This window comes from Lynx rufus, unplaced genomic scaffold (genome assembly GCF_022079265.1).
Source record: "Lynx rufus isolate CCGP_SWC_20201006 ecotype Redwood Valley unplaced genomic scaffold, mLynRuf1.p SCAF_4, whole genome shotgun sequence".
NCBI classification, from domain to species: domain Eukaryota; kingdom Metazoa; phylum Chordata; class Mammalia; order Carnivora; family Felidae; genus Lynx; species Lynx rufus.
In genome coordinates, this window is record NW_025814856.1 from 3,163,933 (window position 1) to 3,177,851 (window position 13,919).

The window sequence follows — 13,919 nt, forward strand, 5'->3', positions numbered from 1 at the left end:
AGAAATGGACGGCATCTCCCCACCTTCCGGAAGCGCCCATCCCTGCAGGCTGACTCCCAATTTTCCGGGGCTCGGAGCGGGGGGGTTTAGGATTCCCCGGGACTCTAAGCCTCCGCAACTCAGCTCTGGAAGCCCAGCACCCAGGAGGTGCCGAGGGGCTGCTGGGCCTTCCCGTGCGAACCAGTGCCCCCGCGACAGGGCAGAGGAGGGGACAGCCCCCCACGGCCAGCCTCAGCCCACCGTCCCTGGGCCCCGATGCGACCGAGCCGACAGTGAGCCGAGAGGTCAAATCCATTTTAATGGGGGGCGGCTCCCAGGTCCTGCCTGGGCCCCGAGGGGGCGGTGCTGGCCGGGCCCGCAGCCTGCTTGCCCTTGCCTCCCTGCCTCCCCTTCTTGGCGGACGAGGTGCCGGCCTTCCTCCTGCCGGGCAGCTCAGGTCGCAAGGCAGGGGCCACGGTGCTGGCGGCGGGGGGCCCTGGGCGGGGCGCCGGCTCCTCATCAAGCGCCTTGAAGCTGAAAAGGCAGTCCACGTTGGACACGGTGTCCAGGATCTCAGGCACGCTGTAGTCAAAGGACAGCAGTTCGTCCGGCAGGTGCAACGAGCGGATGTCACTGGACGAGTCGTCTCCGCCGCCCCCCGCTATCCGGCAGGGCCGGCCCGGGGGCCTTGCGTGGGGACCCCTCGGGCTCGGCGTTGCCCGGCAAGCAGTCGAAGAGTTTCATGGCGTCTTCCAGAAGCACCTTCTCAGGCAGCACGAAGGCCCTGGCTGCCTCGGGGGCCCTGGCCTCGCCCGCCCCCAGCGGGGCCGCCTCTGCCTCGGCCACCTTGGGCTCCCCGGGGCCCGGCGGGTACAGCAGGGCCGGCCCGGCACCACCGCCCTGCAGCTCATCGGAGGGGAAGGCCAGGGGCTCACCGGGCCCATGGAGCTGACTGAGGCTGCCCTTGAGGTGGCCATAGGCGCCGGGGGGCAGCGCGGCCTCAGCGGGGAGCGTGATGAGCAAGGGAGGCAGCTTGTTCTCCTTGGGGGCAGGTGGGGGCGGCCCTGGGCCTTCCTTGAGCAGGGGTGGGGGCAGCTCCATGAAGGCGGGGGGCCCCCCTTCCCCCACAAAGCCCAGAGCCTCCGGCCCCGGCCCCTCGGGGGGGAAGTAGGGCATGAGGTACTGGGGGCCCCCGGGAACGGGCAGGTAATGCGGGTAGGGCGGGGGTGGTGGGGCCGGCACTGGGGCTTTGAGGTAGTGCTGGGGCTCTAGGAGGTAGGTGCCTGGCGAGGCGGGGCCCCCCGCCGGACCCCCGGGGGGCCCCCGACCGCCCACTGCCGTCAGCTTGTACAGGGACGACTGGCCGAAGTCAGTGGTGGCCCACTCGATTCGGTAGATGCGGGGGTCAAAGAAGCACCCGCAGGGTGCCATCTGGAAACCTGCAGGCCAGGGAGGGAGTTCTGAGAGGAGCTCTGGGAACCCCCATGAGGGGAGGAGTACAGGGGGGATGGGGGAGAGGCACAGCCCAAACCTGCAGGGCCCATCTGGGGACGGGAAACACGGACCTGGCTTTGCGGCCCATTTGAGGGATGGGGTCATAGCTCTTGCCTTTGGGGACCCATCTGGGAGTCAGGGGCCCTGGGCATCATTTGGGGGGGACCTGTCTGGGAATGGGGGGCACAGGCTTTGCCCTTGAAGGCCTGAGAGACAAGAGACACAGGCCTTACCTTCTGGGGGCCACCTAAGGTCAGGGGCATGGGCAAGACAGGCCTAGACGGCTCCACGTCCCCCCCAGCCCCCCGAGTCCTCGTCAAGGGTTACGGGGAGGCTGGTACCTGCCGGAGGGGCTGGAAACACCTCTTTCTCCGGGTTTAGGGGCTGATACAGGTTGGAGGAACCTGGGGACAAAAGCAGGCAGGTGGGTGGGGGCCCGAGCCCCGGTCCCCCACCCCATCGGGCACCCCCACGCCCGCCCCACATCTAGCGCCCTCCGACTCGTACCCACAGTAGGAAGAGGCTCCGTGCAGGTGGGGAGAGGCTGACTGCCTGGCCCCTCAGTGCCATCTGGGCCCTGGGGGCTGAAGCCTTCTTGGGGAGCTGTGGGCGCATAGAAGGGTTTGGGGTGCTGCATGGGGAGGCAGGGGTCCCGGCCCGGGCAGGCCAGGAGGGCAGCAGGTGGGAGCACTGGCGGTCCACCCGGAGAACAGGTTCAGAGTCCTACAGAGTTCTGTTTGCCTGGTTACTCTGGGCGGCGGGTTCCAGGCTGCGGCCCGCCCACTGGTCGGGATTCCGGCGTCAGGGGTTGTGGGGGGGACGGCCAGAGACAGGCCTCACAGACGGCAGGGCAGACCCCGGACTCCCATGTGCTGCCTCCGGCAATGCTCTGGACTGCTCCAGAGTGCCTTCCTCCAGGCAGCCCGCCCGGACCCAAACCCACGCAGGCCGAGGCCCCCGCCTCGTGAGCCCTTGTGGCTTCCTTGCGGTTTGAGCCTCTCTGGGCGGCAGCGGCGGGCGGCACAGGGCTGGGCCCATGGGGACGGCCGGGGACTCTCGCGGATGAGAAAGAAAAGGGAACCGAGGGGGACAGGGACGGCCCGGCGTCGAGACAAAGCTGACCGGAGCGGGACGGGGAAGCCTTGGGGTGACAGAAAGGCCTGAGTTTTAAAAGAATAAAATTTATTGTCTGCTCACGCAGCAGGAGACCCCGCTGGGCCCTCAGACGCCCCTTCCCACCCCCACGACTACTTGTACGCGTTGGCCTTGTGCTTGGGCAGAAAGACGAAGTTGGGTGGCACGGGTCCCAGCAGCATCTCACTGTGAAGAGGGCAGAGGGCAGAGGGCAGGGTCAGGCCTGGGGCCCTCTGACCCCCCCGGCCGTCCACACCGCGGCGCCTCGGTTTCCTGGCACCTGATTCGGATCCAGTCGGCCGCCTTCTGGCTGGCCATGAGCGTCTCCAGGTAGTCGCGGCCCAGGTAGTAGGGCGGCCGCTCGTTGATCCTCTGCGGGAGCCGCTCCAGCAGGCCCACGGGCACGTACCTGCAGGTGGCGGGCGCGGGGTCAGGCCAAGCCGTCCACCCACGGCCCCCCAAGCCGCACAGCGCGGGCGCCCACCTGCACAGGAAGGAAAGCCACTCGAGGAGGAATCGCCGGGTCTTCTCCACGCCCTGCGTGTCTGAGCCCCAGTGCTCCAGGCCGTAGCGCGTGAAGTCCTGCAGGATGGCCAGGCGCTCGGACGACGAGATGTCCCAGTGCCGCTGCTCCTTGATCTCCGTGAACAGCCACGGCTTCAGCAGGGCACCGCTGCGGGCGGGCGGGGCAGGGCAGGGGGCCGTCAGGCCGGAGCCCTGGTCCCTGCCTCGCAGCTAAGCTCACCCGACCACCAAAGCCCAAGGGTGCCAGCCCACACGGGCGTGAATGTCCGGTCCTTTCCCGACCGCCGCCAGCGGCCGGGACCCCATCTCTCCGCCCCGTGTCCTGGCAGAGCCACCTGCTGGGGACGGAGAGCGGGGGGAATGAGGCAGCGAGGCTGGGGGCGGCGGCTGCTGTAACAAAGCTCGGGTGCGCCGGCGCCTTCCCCACGCTCTGCGATACTTCCACGCACGGAGCACACTCACCGGGCGATCATGATCCCGGCGACGCCAGTCTGCATGGCACGGTTGGCATCCTCATACGACAGGATGTCCCCGTTTCCTGAGGGACAGAGGCTGGGGTCTCAGGGAGCCGCGTGTCGATGGGAGCTCTGGGAGAGCTACCGCCAGCCCAGCGACACCCACAAGGGCAGGGAAGGGTCCCGGCGGTGGGGGGGGGGGGGGGGTCCAGGCATGCGGCCCGAGAGAGAGCAGTGCTGGCGGGAGGGCCGAGCCAAGTGGCGGGGGACCCACCGAACAGGGGCATGGGGCTGGCCGCTGTCACGCACTGCTCGATGTACTGCCAGTCGGCCAGCTTGGTGTAGCGCTGCTCCCGAGATCGGCCGTGGAGCTGAAAAGGAAGCCACGCGCGGGGAGGGAGGACCCAGGAGGCGGAGAATCAGACACAGAGAAAGAGACCCAGAGAGATCAAGAGGGACGGGCTGAGAGGGAGAGACAGAGAGGCAGAGAGACAGACGGAGACAGAGATGAAGGGAGAGCCAGAGAGCAAGAGGGAGAGACGGGCAGAGAGGGACCATTAGGAAGGGCGGCCGAGCGCTCCCGCGGCCCCGACACCCTCTGTGCCCCGAGACCCACCGTGACCAGGGCCGCGCCCCAGTCCCGCAGCTCGGGCAGCAGCCGGTGCGCCAGGTTCACGCGCTCCTGGACGCCCGTGCGGATCTTCACCGTCAGGGGCACGTCCAGCACCTGCGGCGATGGCTACAGTCAGCGGGGCCCGGGGCTGGGCTGGGCTGGGGACAAGGCAGGGACGTCGAGGCGCGTACCTGGTTCATGCCGCGGACGATCTGCTGGAACTTGGCCGAGCGGTTCATGAGGGCACAGCCCCCGCCCTGGGAAAAACGGGCGGCTGGAGCAAGGGAGGCCGGGACGCAGGCCGGGCCTGACGCCCTTCTCAGCCTCTGCTGCCCAGACGGGCAAACCGAGGCACAGAGATGCCCGCGGGTCTCCAGGGACTCGGCAGGGGGCAAGGCCAGATCCCAGGCTTCTGCCCCACCCACACCGTGGGGGTCCAGGGCCGAGCGGCCGTTACCTTCTTGTACACGAGGTCAATGGGGCACCCGACGTTGATATCCACGAAATCCACCTCGATGGTGCGGTTGAGCAGCTCGGCGCACTTGGTCATGGTGTCAGGGAAGGCGCCCTCGAGCTGTGGCAGGTGGTGAAGAGCTGGTCCAGACCGCCCCCGCCCACCACGGGGATCCGGACAGCGGCCCCGTCTTCCCGCAGTGGCCCCGGGCCAAGGCCCTCAGCCCTTGACGGGGCATCGGGTCGGCGCTCCGGCCCACGGCAGAGGCAAGAGGGGTCTGGGAGTGACTGAGTCGGAGATCCGGCCCCGAACCCTGCTCGAAAACCAGGCAGCCAAGAGCCCCTCGGCCCTTCCCGCCTCCCTCCCTCGGGCAACACCCACCTGGACGCCAAAGACATCCTCGCATTGGTGGCGTCTGAGCAGAGCCCACTCGGACGTCTGGCCCTGCAGCAGGTTGGTGCACACGGCCATCTCCCCACACGTCACGTCGGCCCCGAAGCGCTTACAGATCCGCCGGAAGGGCAGGTTCCCGCACTGGGGGGCGGCGGGGGAGACGCACACGCGTGAGGACGCAGCAGGTGGGGGCCCCGGACGCCCGCCCCAGCCCCAGGACCCACCAGGCAGGGGAGGTCACTCGGCATCGTCGGGCTGACCTACCGTGGTGAGGGGGGCCAGGTACAGTTTGCCGTGGATGTCCAGCTGCAGGGCAGTAAACACAGGGAAGCTCGCCCCTCCGGCCGGGCTTGCGAGGGCTCTCGGGCCTCCCCCCTCCCCGGCCTAGCACCTGCCCTGCCCTGCCCCGCCCGGCAGCGCCCCCCTCCGCGCCTCAGCACACGTCAACGCATCCGTCCACGAGACCGCTCCGTTCTCCGCGCACTCCTCTGCTGCAGAGCTCCGACCCGACTGCCAAAACCCCACCCCGATGCCCCTTCCTGCAGGAAGCCTTCCCCTCTGCCTCCCTCCGTCCCAGCCCTGACTCTCTGTCCAGCTCTCTCTGCCCCCGCCGCTACCGGTGCCCCGAACAAGAAGCCCGAAACACGTACCTTTCTCTTCTCACGAGGCCGCAGCCTGACTACGTCCTCATCCGTCAGGGGCCCACGGGTCCACACCGAGCCGCTGGGAAGGGCACCGGCGTCCGGCCCCGGGAGGGCCTGCTGGGTGTCACCACTGTCCTGCCCGGGGGCGCTTTCGGCCCCCGTGACCTCGGGGACTGCGGCAGCGGGGGAGGGGCCCGGCACCCGGTCCCTGCTCAGCTGGCGCAGGGCCCGCTCGGCGCGTTCAAAGCGGACCTTACGCTTTCGCAGCAGCTGCTGCAGGGCCTTGTCCAGGCCGTTGCGCACGGGCGGGGCCTGGACCCACTCCTCCCGCACCAGGTTCTGGCCGTCGGGTCCCAGATGCGCCCCGGCGAAGCGGCAGGTGACACCATAGGGACACCTGCCGAAGGTCTCGAACAGCACACAGTGGGGGCCCAGGTCCGACGGCTTGGTTTCCAGGTAGCGGCCCACGTCATGCAGGAAACGGCAGCGGTCACCAAAGAAACACTTTGCGGCTGATTCCTGCGTGGAAACGGAGAGGCAACGAGGGAGGACAGGAAGGGGCTGAGACGGCCAGGCAGCCTGGCTGAGAACCTCAAATCCCTCCCCTCCTGGTTGCGTGCCCTTGGGCGCACGGGTGACATCATCGAGCCTGTTAGTCCAGCTGAAAGATGGGAATGATAATGACACTTATGTCATAACTTCCTGAGGATCAAACTGGGGGCATGGCGGCTCAGACCGCAGGTCTCTGGGACTTTCAAGCAACAATTACTCACCTGGACCAGGGAGGGGCAGAGCCTATTATTGTCATAGTGGGTGGGTTTCATGTGGGGCCGCCCTTTGTTCTGGCCCCGGGCTCTCTTCTGAGCCTGCGGCTGCTCCCCAGGTTCAGCTGCCTCCCCCGTCTGCCCATCTTCCAGTCGGATCCGCTTGGCCTCAGGTTCAACCAGGTCATTGCCACCAGGGTCTCCTGCCTCGGTTTCCTGGCTGGGCTTCTCCTGCCCTCTGGCTTCCAGAAACTCGTGGAACTGCTCCTTGGTGGTGAGGTATCTGCCAGTGGAGAGGCGGTGGGAGAAAGGGCTCGTGGAGGGAGACCTTTCTGGAGCTCAGTCGCAATGCACGCTGGGGGAAGGGGCTGAGAACGCCTGTCCCTGCTTAAGTGCTTCTGCTGATGGGAAGCGCACTACTTAGAACCCGCCGACTACTGGCCCGGATGCACCTCGAGGCCACAGGCAGGACCTACTTTGTGCCTGGGTCCCACTGCCCACAGCGCTGAGCCAAACTACAAACGGACCTGAACGTCCCTGGCCACGCTCGGCCAGAGAAAACTACATGTCCCTGCATGCCTTGCAACGGGGCCACAGCCGCCACATTCCCCAGCGTGCCCCACGGCCCTCGCTTCAGACACAAGCCCGAGGTTGGCCGGAGGTGCCCCAGTGCCATTCCCGCCGTACGCGGAGACTACAGTCCCCAGCACGCACTGCGGCCCCGGCCGGCACCGTGGGGTCCTCAGCACACGTGACAGCCCCCAACGCGCGCGGTGTCCGGAGGCGCCGCGGTCCCCGCGGGCGGTGGGACGGCCCAGACCGAAGAGCCCGCGAGCTTCCCGTGTGGGCTGCTGCCCCCGTCGCCCAGCACGCCCAGCACGCCTTGCAGCTGCCGGGAAGGCCTCGTGAGGTTCTCCCGCGGCCCCGGCGACTCACTGAGGTTTAATGGGCGCCACCCCCCGTTCCGGCGCGCTGGCTCCCGAGTCGCCGCCGCCACCACTCTCTGCTGGGGCCTCCGCCGCTCCCTCCGCCATCGACCCCCCTCACGCCCGCCTCGGAGTGCGGCGGGAAGGCCTTCCGGGTCGCGAGTGCGTCTTCCCGGTCGGGCTGGGGAAACGCGCAGGCCGGGGCGCTCCAAGTGACGCCATTGTACGAGCGTCGACGCGTGGGGGCGGAGCCTCGTGGGGGCGGAGCCTCGGGTCCCAGGCCCGGCGGTGCCGCCGAGCTGTTTGCGGGGCGAGCAGGTGCTTCTTGACTCTCCCGCCCCACGCGGGCCTCCCCCGACGGGCCGCAGTCGGCCCACAGGAGTGCTTAAAAAACTTTAAAGCCGGGGCTTTAAGCAAACTTAAATTCCACCTACTTTTACGCGGGGGCGTTCATTCGACAGGTGATTAGTTGAGTGCCCGCGTGCCACGTGCTGTCCTAGATGCCAGAGCTGCAGCAGCGACTGAAACAGACGAATCCCTGCCCTTGAGCGCACGTGGGCGGAGCGGTTTGTCCCCCGTCGCTGGCCTCGGCTGCCCTCTGTAGGACAGTCTGGGAATAAGGCGGTGGAATTAGTGGAATCCAAAACTGGGAGAAGCCACTGCAGTCCGTGCCGAGCTGTGCTTGGGCCGGGAGCTCGCTCCTCCCTCCTAAGATGCCCGTGCTATTGTTCGATGAGGGTCCATCAGGAGTCTCCCCGCACCGTCCGGCAGGCTCCCCGGCTCCCTAGGGAGATAGTTGGATAGGTGGGCAAACTGAGGCCCACAGAGGGCTGCCTGAACGTAGCCTCCCCTCTTCGGGGCCTCCAAGGGCTCCCTGGGTCTGCCTTGCGATGGCCTGCCCTTTCTGTGTAAGGCAATCAAGGAAGGCTTCCTGTAAGGGGAGGAGAGGGTACTGTGGACTGCCCATTGATAACAATATAAATATTGATGATGTAACATTAATTGCTTATTATAATGGAGTAGTATTAATTATTTACCAGTAACTAAACAATTATTGAGCGCTTACTTCATCTAAGCCCTTTTCTTGGCATTAACTCACTTATTCTACTCTGACCTTGTGTAGAGGGAACAGGCATTCATCCCAAATCCACCTGAATCCATGGGTCCCAGAGGTTGCTGGCCCAGGGACCGCTCCACCGTCCCGAGCCAGAGCCCGGGGAATCAGCTGCCCGCCTCTCCCCCCACAGCCTGTGGTTCCTGTGTCCTGCTCACTTGACCTCCAGAGTCTCCCTCTAGTCCGTCACCACCTTTCTGGGCATCAGTCTCCCATCCTGCCCCTCCCAGCCACAAATCTGACCACGGCCTTCCCCTGCTCCCAATCCTTCCGTGTCTCCCCGCTGCCCCAGCCCTGTACCACAGCCCCCAAGTTCCTACAGGACCCAGCCCCCGCTGCCTTCCCCAGCTTCATTCCTCGCCACCCCCTCAACTCAAGCATCGAGTTCATTCCAGACCTCCCACGAGCCAGTCTTACCTCTCAGCCTCTGCATATGCCGTTCCCTCTTGCGAGAAGTCTCTTCCCTGCTCCCGATCACCTTGTTCATTCCACTCACCCTCTAGTTCTCCCCTCCTCTCCCTCCCTCCTCCTTCTCCTCCAGAAGCCTCTCTAACTGTCCCCTGCTGGGGATACTGCCCCCTTCAGGCTCTGCGGCACACCTGAGCATGTCCCCCCACCCCCCACCCCCCCCCCCCCCCCGCCCGGGAATCATGGCCCTCATCATCCTGTGGCCTGTCAGGCCACATACCATCTTCCCCACTGGATTATGAGTTCAGAGAGGGTAGGAGTTGGGTCCACCTTAGTCACTCTGTGTCCCCAGCACTCAGCACCAGGCCCAGCACACAGTAGGTGCTCAATGAACACTTGCCAAGTGAACGCATCTTTTTTTTTTTAATGCTCATTTTTAAGAAAGAGCGCAAGCGGGGAGGGGCAGAGAGGGAGGGAGACAGGGGAGGATCCTAAGCACAGTCGCTGTGCGCTGACAGCAGCCACCCCAGTGTGGGGATTGAACTTCCCGAATGGTGAAATCATGCCCTGAGCCAAAGTGGAACCTGAACCGACTGAGCCACCTACGCACCCCTGAATTAATGCGTCTTATCATGGCTGGGAGACTGAGGCACAGAGGGGCTGGGAATGCTCTAGGGGATCCTGCCTTCACTGAGGCTGTGGCAGGGGATGAGAACTTCCAGGTGTCGCCCTGGAGAGTGTGGGGACGTCTCACAAGATGTCCTCCCTACCTGATTCAGCCCTGAGTCATCCTCTGAATGCCTTTTTTTTTTTTTTTAATTTTGTTTATTTATGTTAAGAGAATAGGAGAGTCCCAAGCAGGCTCTGTGCTGTCAGCTCAGAGCCCGATTCGGGACTCGATCCCGTGAACTGTGAGATCACCAACTGAGCCGAGATCAAGAGTCAGATGCTCAACCGCCTGAGCCACCCTGATGCCCCTGGATGCCCTATCTGGACTCATTTGAAGAAGGAGGAAGGAGGCAGGGGCACAGGGGATACTGTACAGATGGGGACACGGAGGCACTCGGATGCGGGGAGGCAGGGCCCAGGGCGGGCGCTGCTGGCACTCTGGCCGGTCACTGTGTATGCTGCGTGCACTCTCTCTCCCTCCCTCTGTCTGCCTAGGGGTCTCTGTCTCTCTCCCTCTGCTCCTGTCTACATCTCTCTCTCCGAGTCCCTCTTCTCTGTCTCCCCGCCCCCTCCCCGTGTCTCTCCCCCTCCATGTCTCTGTCCCTCTTAGCCAGGCCGGATGGGGTGGGAGCAGCAAGGCGGGTGCGGCCCGGGCTCCGTGCCCGACTCAGCCGGGGCCACCCCGGATTTGTGGCTGCGCCTCCTTTATCTGGGACTGCAGCTGCCCCTTATCTTCTGGCTTCAGGACACGAGACAGGGATTAGGGCAGCCCAGGCCAAGGACACGAGACAGCAGTTGGGCGGGTGGATGGCAAGAGCCAGGGTGCTGGGGTGTGTGTGTGGCACAGGGCGCCCGCGAGCCTTGGCAGCTGGGGCTGCTGTGAGTGTGTGTGTGTGTGTGTGTGTGTGACTGCTGAGTGTGTGTGACTGCGGGGTGTCTGTGGATATAATTGTGTTTCTGAGTGTGGGTGAGTGTTGATGTGTGTCTGTGAGGGTGTGTCTGTGCTTATTGTATGTGTGTCTGTGACAGTGTGTAGACATCTGTGGCTTTTGCGTGTGTGTGGCTGTGCCTCTGTGAGCCCCAGCCCCGCCCCCACCCAGCTGCCTGTCCCGCCGCCCGGGCTCCCTCGGGCCGGCCTGATGGCTTTCCCACTTGCTGACCTGGGGCCCCCCGGGACATGGCCCCTGACCTGTGGCCTGTGGCTGCAAATGGCCCTGCAGAAATGACTGCCAGCCCTCCTGTTCCCGTCCTCCCCCGCCTGGAACCGGCCGGCTCCTTCCTGCCACCCACAGGCCTCAAGGGCCCCATCCTGGCCGAGGCCACCAGCTCTAACCGGCCCCCCCGGACCCTAACTCTGACCCTGGGCCGTGTCCCCCTGTCGGGGCTGAGTCCTGTCTCCACTCTCAGCGTCGTCCAGCGTGGGGATGACGGTCAAATTAAGAGCCTCTTAATTAATTGACAAGAGCCTCTTGTCAAACTAGGGGAGCCTCTTGGCCACCATCCCAGTGACCCCCGACAAGCCCTCTCATTTCCCCGTGGGAGAACGACACTACCCACCACTCAGGGTCTGCACGGGGCACAGGGCAAATATGGGAGCAATTTCACAGCTGAGGAAACTGAGGCCCAGCAAACTCAGTTACCAGCTCACTGTGGGGTGGGGCCACGTTCAGGGTATGGAGATGGCTGAGGCTCCACGGGGGGTGCCTGAACACACAGAAGACACAGAGGCCTCCGGGCCACCCCCACCCCTGTAGGACCAGTCCTGGGGGTCCTGGGGTGCAGCCCTGGGCCCGCGGGGCCTGGACCAGCTCCTGATGCTAAGATGGAAACTTCTCCACCGGCCAAGTCCGTGTCTTGGCCAGCAGCCGCTGGCCTCCCAGAATCTCTGCATGGGCCTCCACCAGTGAACAGAGCGCTCCCCTTGGGAGCAGTGACTGCCCGGGGAGGGCAGGGGGCCAGCCCCGGGGGAGGGGGTCAGGGGTGGAGGAGTGGCCAGGGCAGGGGCTGAATGTTCTGGAATCATCCGGCCCCAGGTTGGAGCCTCTTGTCTACTGTGTGACCTTGGGCCAGCCTCTTGACCTCTCTGGTCCTTGGGTTTCACAACTGCCGAGCGAGCACAGAGCAGTGTTGGGGGCGGGGGGGCGGGGGCATTGCCGGGAGCTACCTGGGGGAGACATCGGAGGAGGCAGTGAGTGCGTGGAACTGATTCCCAGGCAAACACCACGGAGGCCAGGCAGGTGGCAGAGCTGGGTTCGGGGTGCACCTGTGCTGTCCCACCCCCGCCGCGGCCTTGACCCTGGGGTCAGCAGGCTCGTGTCACCGCAGGGGCCGAGTGCCCCCTGCTCCTCACTGAGCCTCGGATTCCCTGCGCCTCTCCGTGTGCCGGGGAGACCGCAGTCCCCTGCACTAGATGCGCGACGCTCGAGGCTCGGTTCCACCCACCCCCGCCCCACAGCGGCCACGGTCTGGGAGAAGGAGGGTTTAAAAATAAAGCGTCGTAAATACCCGTGTTTCCTGCAAATAGAACCGGCCCCTGGATCCCCTTGGCCTCCCGGGCAGCCGGGCCCAGACAGCTCCTTTGAGGGGGGTGGGGGCCGGAGGGAGGGCGCGCCCACGGCGCCCCAGTTCCCAGCTGCCGTGTGAGTCAGCCAGCGTGACGGGGTGTCTGTCACCGCCTGGCCAAGGGGTAACGAAGTGTGTGGGTTGGTGCCACAGAGCGGCCAGGGGTGCAGGGTTGTGTGAGGCGACGCGCTGGTGTGTGAGGGTGACAGGAGGGAGTGCACCTGCGTCTCCTGTGGCCCCGTGGCGCCGGCCGGGGCAGAACAGGCTTCCTGGGGGCCTGAGTGGGACGGGGTCTCCGAGGGCGTCCCGGTGTCCCACCTCCTGCCTCCGTCTCGCCCCACCCACCGTGGCCTCCGCCGGGAGCCCCTGCCCCTGCCCACCCCGGAGGAAGAGGCGAATCTTTCAAGTTGCTGTTGCCATGGCGACCATTTTACGAGCGTCCACATGCTGGGCACATGTGTGTGTCCTGCGCCCCATGTGTCTGCACACCCCCACCCCCATGGCCCCCGCCACGGCGGGGAGGGGGCGACAGGCAGCGCGGGGCGAGCGGGAGGTGGCCAAGGGGCAGCTGGTGACAGCTTAACGGTGGCTCTGGGGCGGGGGGTGGGCTCCTGGCTGCGCCGAGGGGCGACGCCTCCCAGACTGGCCCGGCGCGTGTGCGCGCGCCTGTGGGGGTGGCTGTGGGGGGGGCGACCGCACACTCGGGGTGGTGCGTGTGTCGTGAGTTATTGGGTGAAAAGTACCCACGAGGGCTGTGTGCGCGCACAGCGCGGGGGAGTGCGTTGTGTCCGTGCGGCCACGCGTGCCCGCAGTGGGTGTGGAGTGGGTCACACGCCACGCCCACGCGTGTGTCCGTGCGAGTTGTATGCATTGGTGCCGGGTGGCGTGTAAATATGCACGAGCAATCAAGGAGCCACTTCGAGGGCCAGTGAGCTACCTGGGTCTGTGTCTCCACTGGGAGCGCGCGCGCGCGCGCGCGCGTGTGTGTGTGTGTGTGTGTGTGTCAGGGAGCAGTGTGAGCTTTGGGTCCATGTGTATAAGTGTCCGGCTGGAGGCGAAGTGAGGACACCTGTGTGTGTGTCCGGACCTGTCCTCAGGCAAGGACTTGGGTGACTGCGGCCACCCTGTGTGTGTAGGGTCAGCGCTGTTGTCATGAGGGTGTCCCAGGAGTGTGAGAACAAGGATGGCCCTGGGCGTGACCCTGCCTGGATCAAAGATCTGGGGTGGGTCTCCGTGCGAATGGTCATGGGTGCCATACCTCTGTCTCCAGGCCAGGGTGTGCGTGTCACTGCACACGGTGACGACAAGAGTGGCAGGCGCTTGGGCACCACTCACCACCAGCAAGGCATGGTTACTCACGTTTACTTACTCAATCTTTACTACAACCCTACTAGGATCTACTGATAATACCCCGTGTTACAGATGGGGAAACTGAGGCACGTACAAGCGGTATCGGCCCAAGGCCGCAGGGAGCAGACACCTGGCTTTCCCATCCTGGACCAGGACCGGGCGGACCCGATGCCACCACTTCTCTGATACCTGCTCATCCTTATGCCCCCACTCTACCCACACGCTCACACCCCGGCACACTCCTGCTCGTTGAGCCCACACCCAGACATCCTACGCCGCCATGAGCCCCCGTACAGGGGGTGAGGCTGCCTGAGCGTCCCCCATCACCGCGTAGTGATGCAACCTGTACAAGCCGTTTGGGGGGTGTGCGTGCGTGCACGCGTGTGTGTGTTGAGGGCGGGGTGGGGGGAGGGTGTGTGTGTGCGGCGGGTCCTG

At 65.5% G+C, this 13,919-nt stretch overlaps 2 protein-coding genes across 4 annotated transcripts; both read right to left on the reverse strand.

The window, feature by feature from the left end:
* Positions 1-273: 273 nt before the first annotated feature.
* PRR22 (proline rich 22) lies at positions 274-2,537 on the reverse strand. Its single transcript, XM_047096796.1, is given in 4 exon segments — positions 274-632; positions 634-1,418; positions 1,815-1,877; positions 1,981-2,537. Coding segments are annotated over 4 exon segments (1,314 nt in total). The 5' UTR covers positions 2,111-2,537; the 3' UTR covers positions 274-296.
* Positions 2,538-2,638: 101 nt separating this feature from the next.
* On the reverse strand, positions 2,639-7,596 carry DUS3L (dihydrouridine synthase 3 like). Of its 3 annotated transcripts, XM_047096794.1 has the most exons (13): positions 7,392-7,591; positions 6,465-6,738; positions 5,698-6,210; positions 5,312-5,353; positions 5,036-5,188; positions 4,658-4,774; positions 4,392-4,457; positions 4,204-4,314; positions 3,862-3,958; positions 3,595-3,670; positions 3,092-3,280; positions 2,888-3,016; positions 2,639-2,793 (listed from the first exon to the last, which is right to left on the reverse strand). In XM_047096794.1, exons 1-13 carry the CDS (start codon positions 7,487-7,489, stop codon positions 2,721-2,723), a joined length of 1,938 nt encoding a protein of 645 aa, XP_046952750.1. In that variant the 5' UTR covers positions 7,490-7,591; the 3' UTR covers positions 2,639-2,720. The 3 variants fall into 3 exon arrangements, 2 of the variants coding, with proteins under 2 accessions (XP_046952750.1, XP_046952751.1); XR_006965247.1 differs by lacking the exons at positions 2,639-2,793; positions 2,888-3,016 and having other exon boundaries at positions 3,188-3,280; positions 3,862-4,049; positions 7,392-7,596; XM_047096795.1 differs by lacking the exons at positions 2,639-2,793; positions 2,888-3,016; positions 3,092-3,280; positions 3,595-3,670 and having other exon boundaries at positions 3,677-4,049; positions 7,392-7,596.
* Positions 7,597-13,919: the final 6,323 nt, after the last annotated feature.

Bases quoted from the DNA above. Each gene is read 5' to 3' on its own strand.
- DUS3L (XM_047096794.1), bottom strand. From the start codon at position 7,489: ATGGCGGAGGGAGCGGCGGAGGCCCCAGCAGAGAGTGGTGGCGGCGGC. The intron at 4,775-5,035 runs GTGGGTGTTGCC...CACCTGCCACAG, and splicing joins AGGATGTCTTTGGCGTCCAG to CTCGAGGGCGCCTTCCCTGA. The intron at 3,281-3,594 runs GTGAGTGTGCTC...GCCCGCCCGCAG, and splicing joins GCCGGGATCATGATCGCCCG to CGGTGCCCTGCTGAAGCCGT.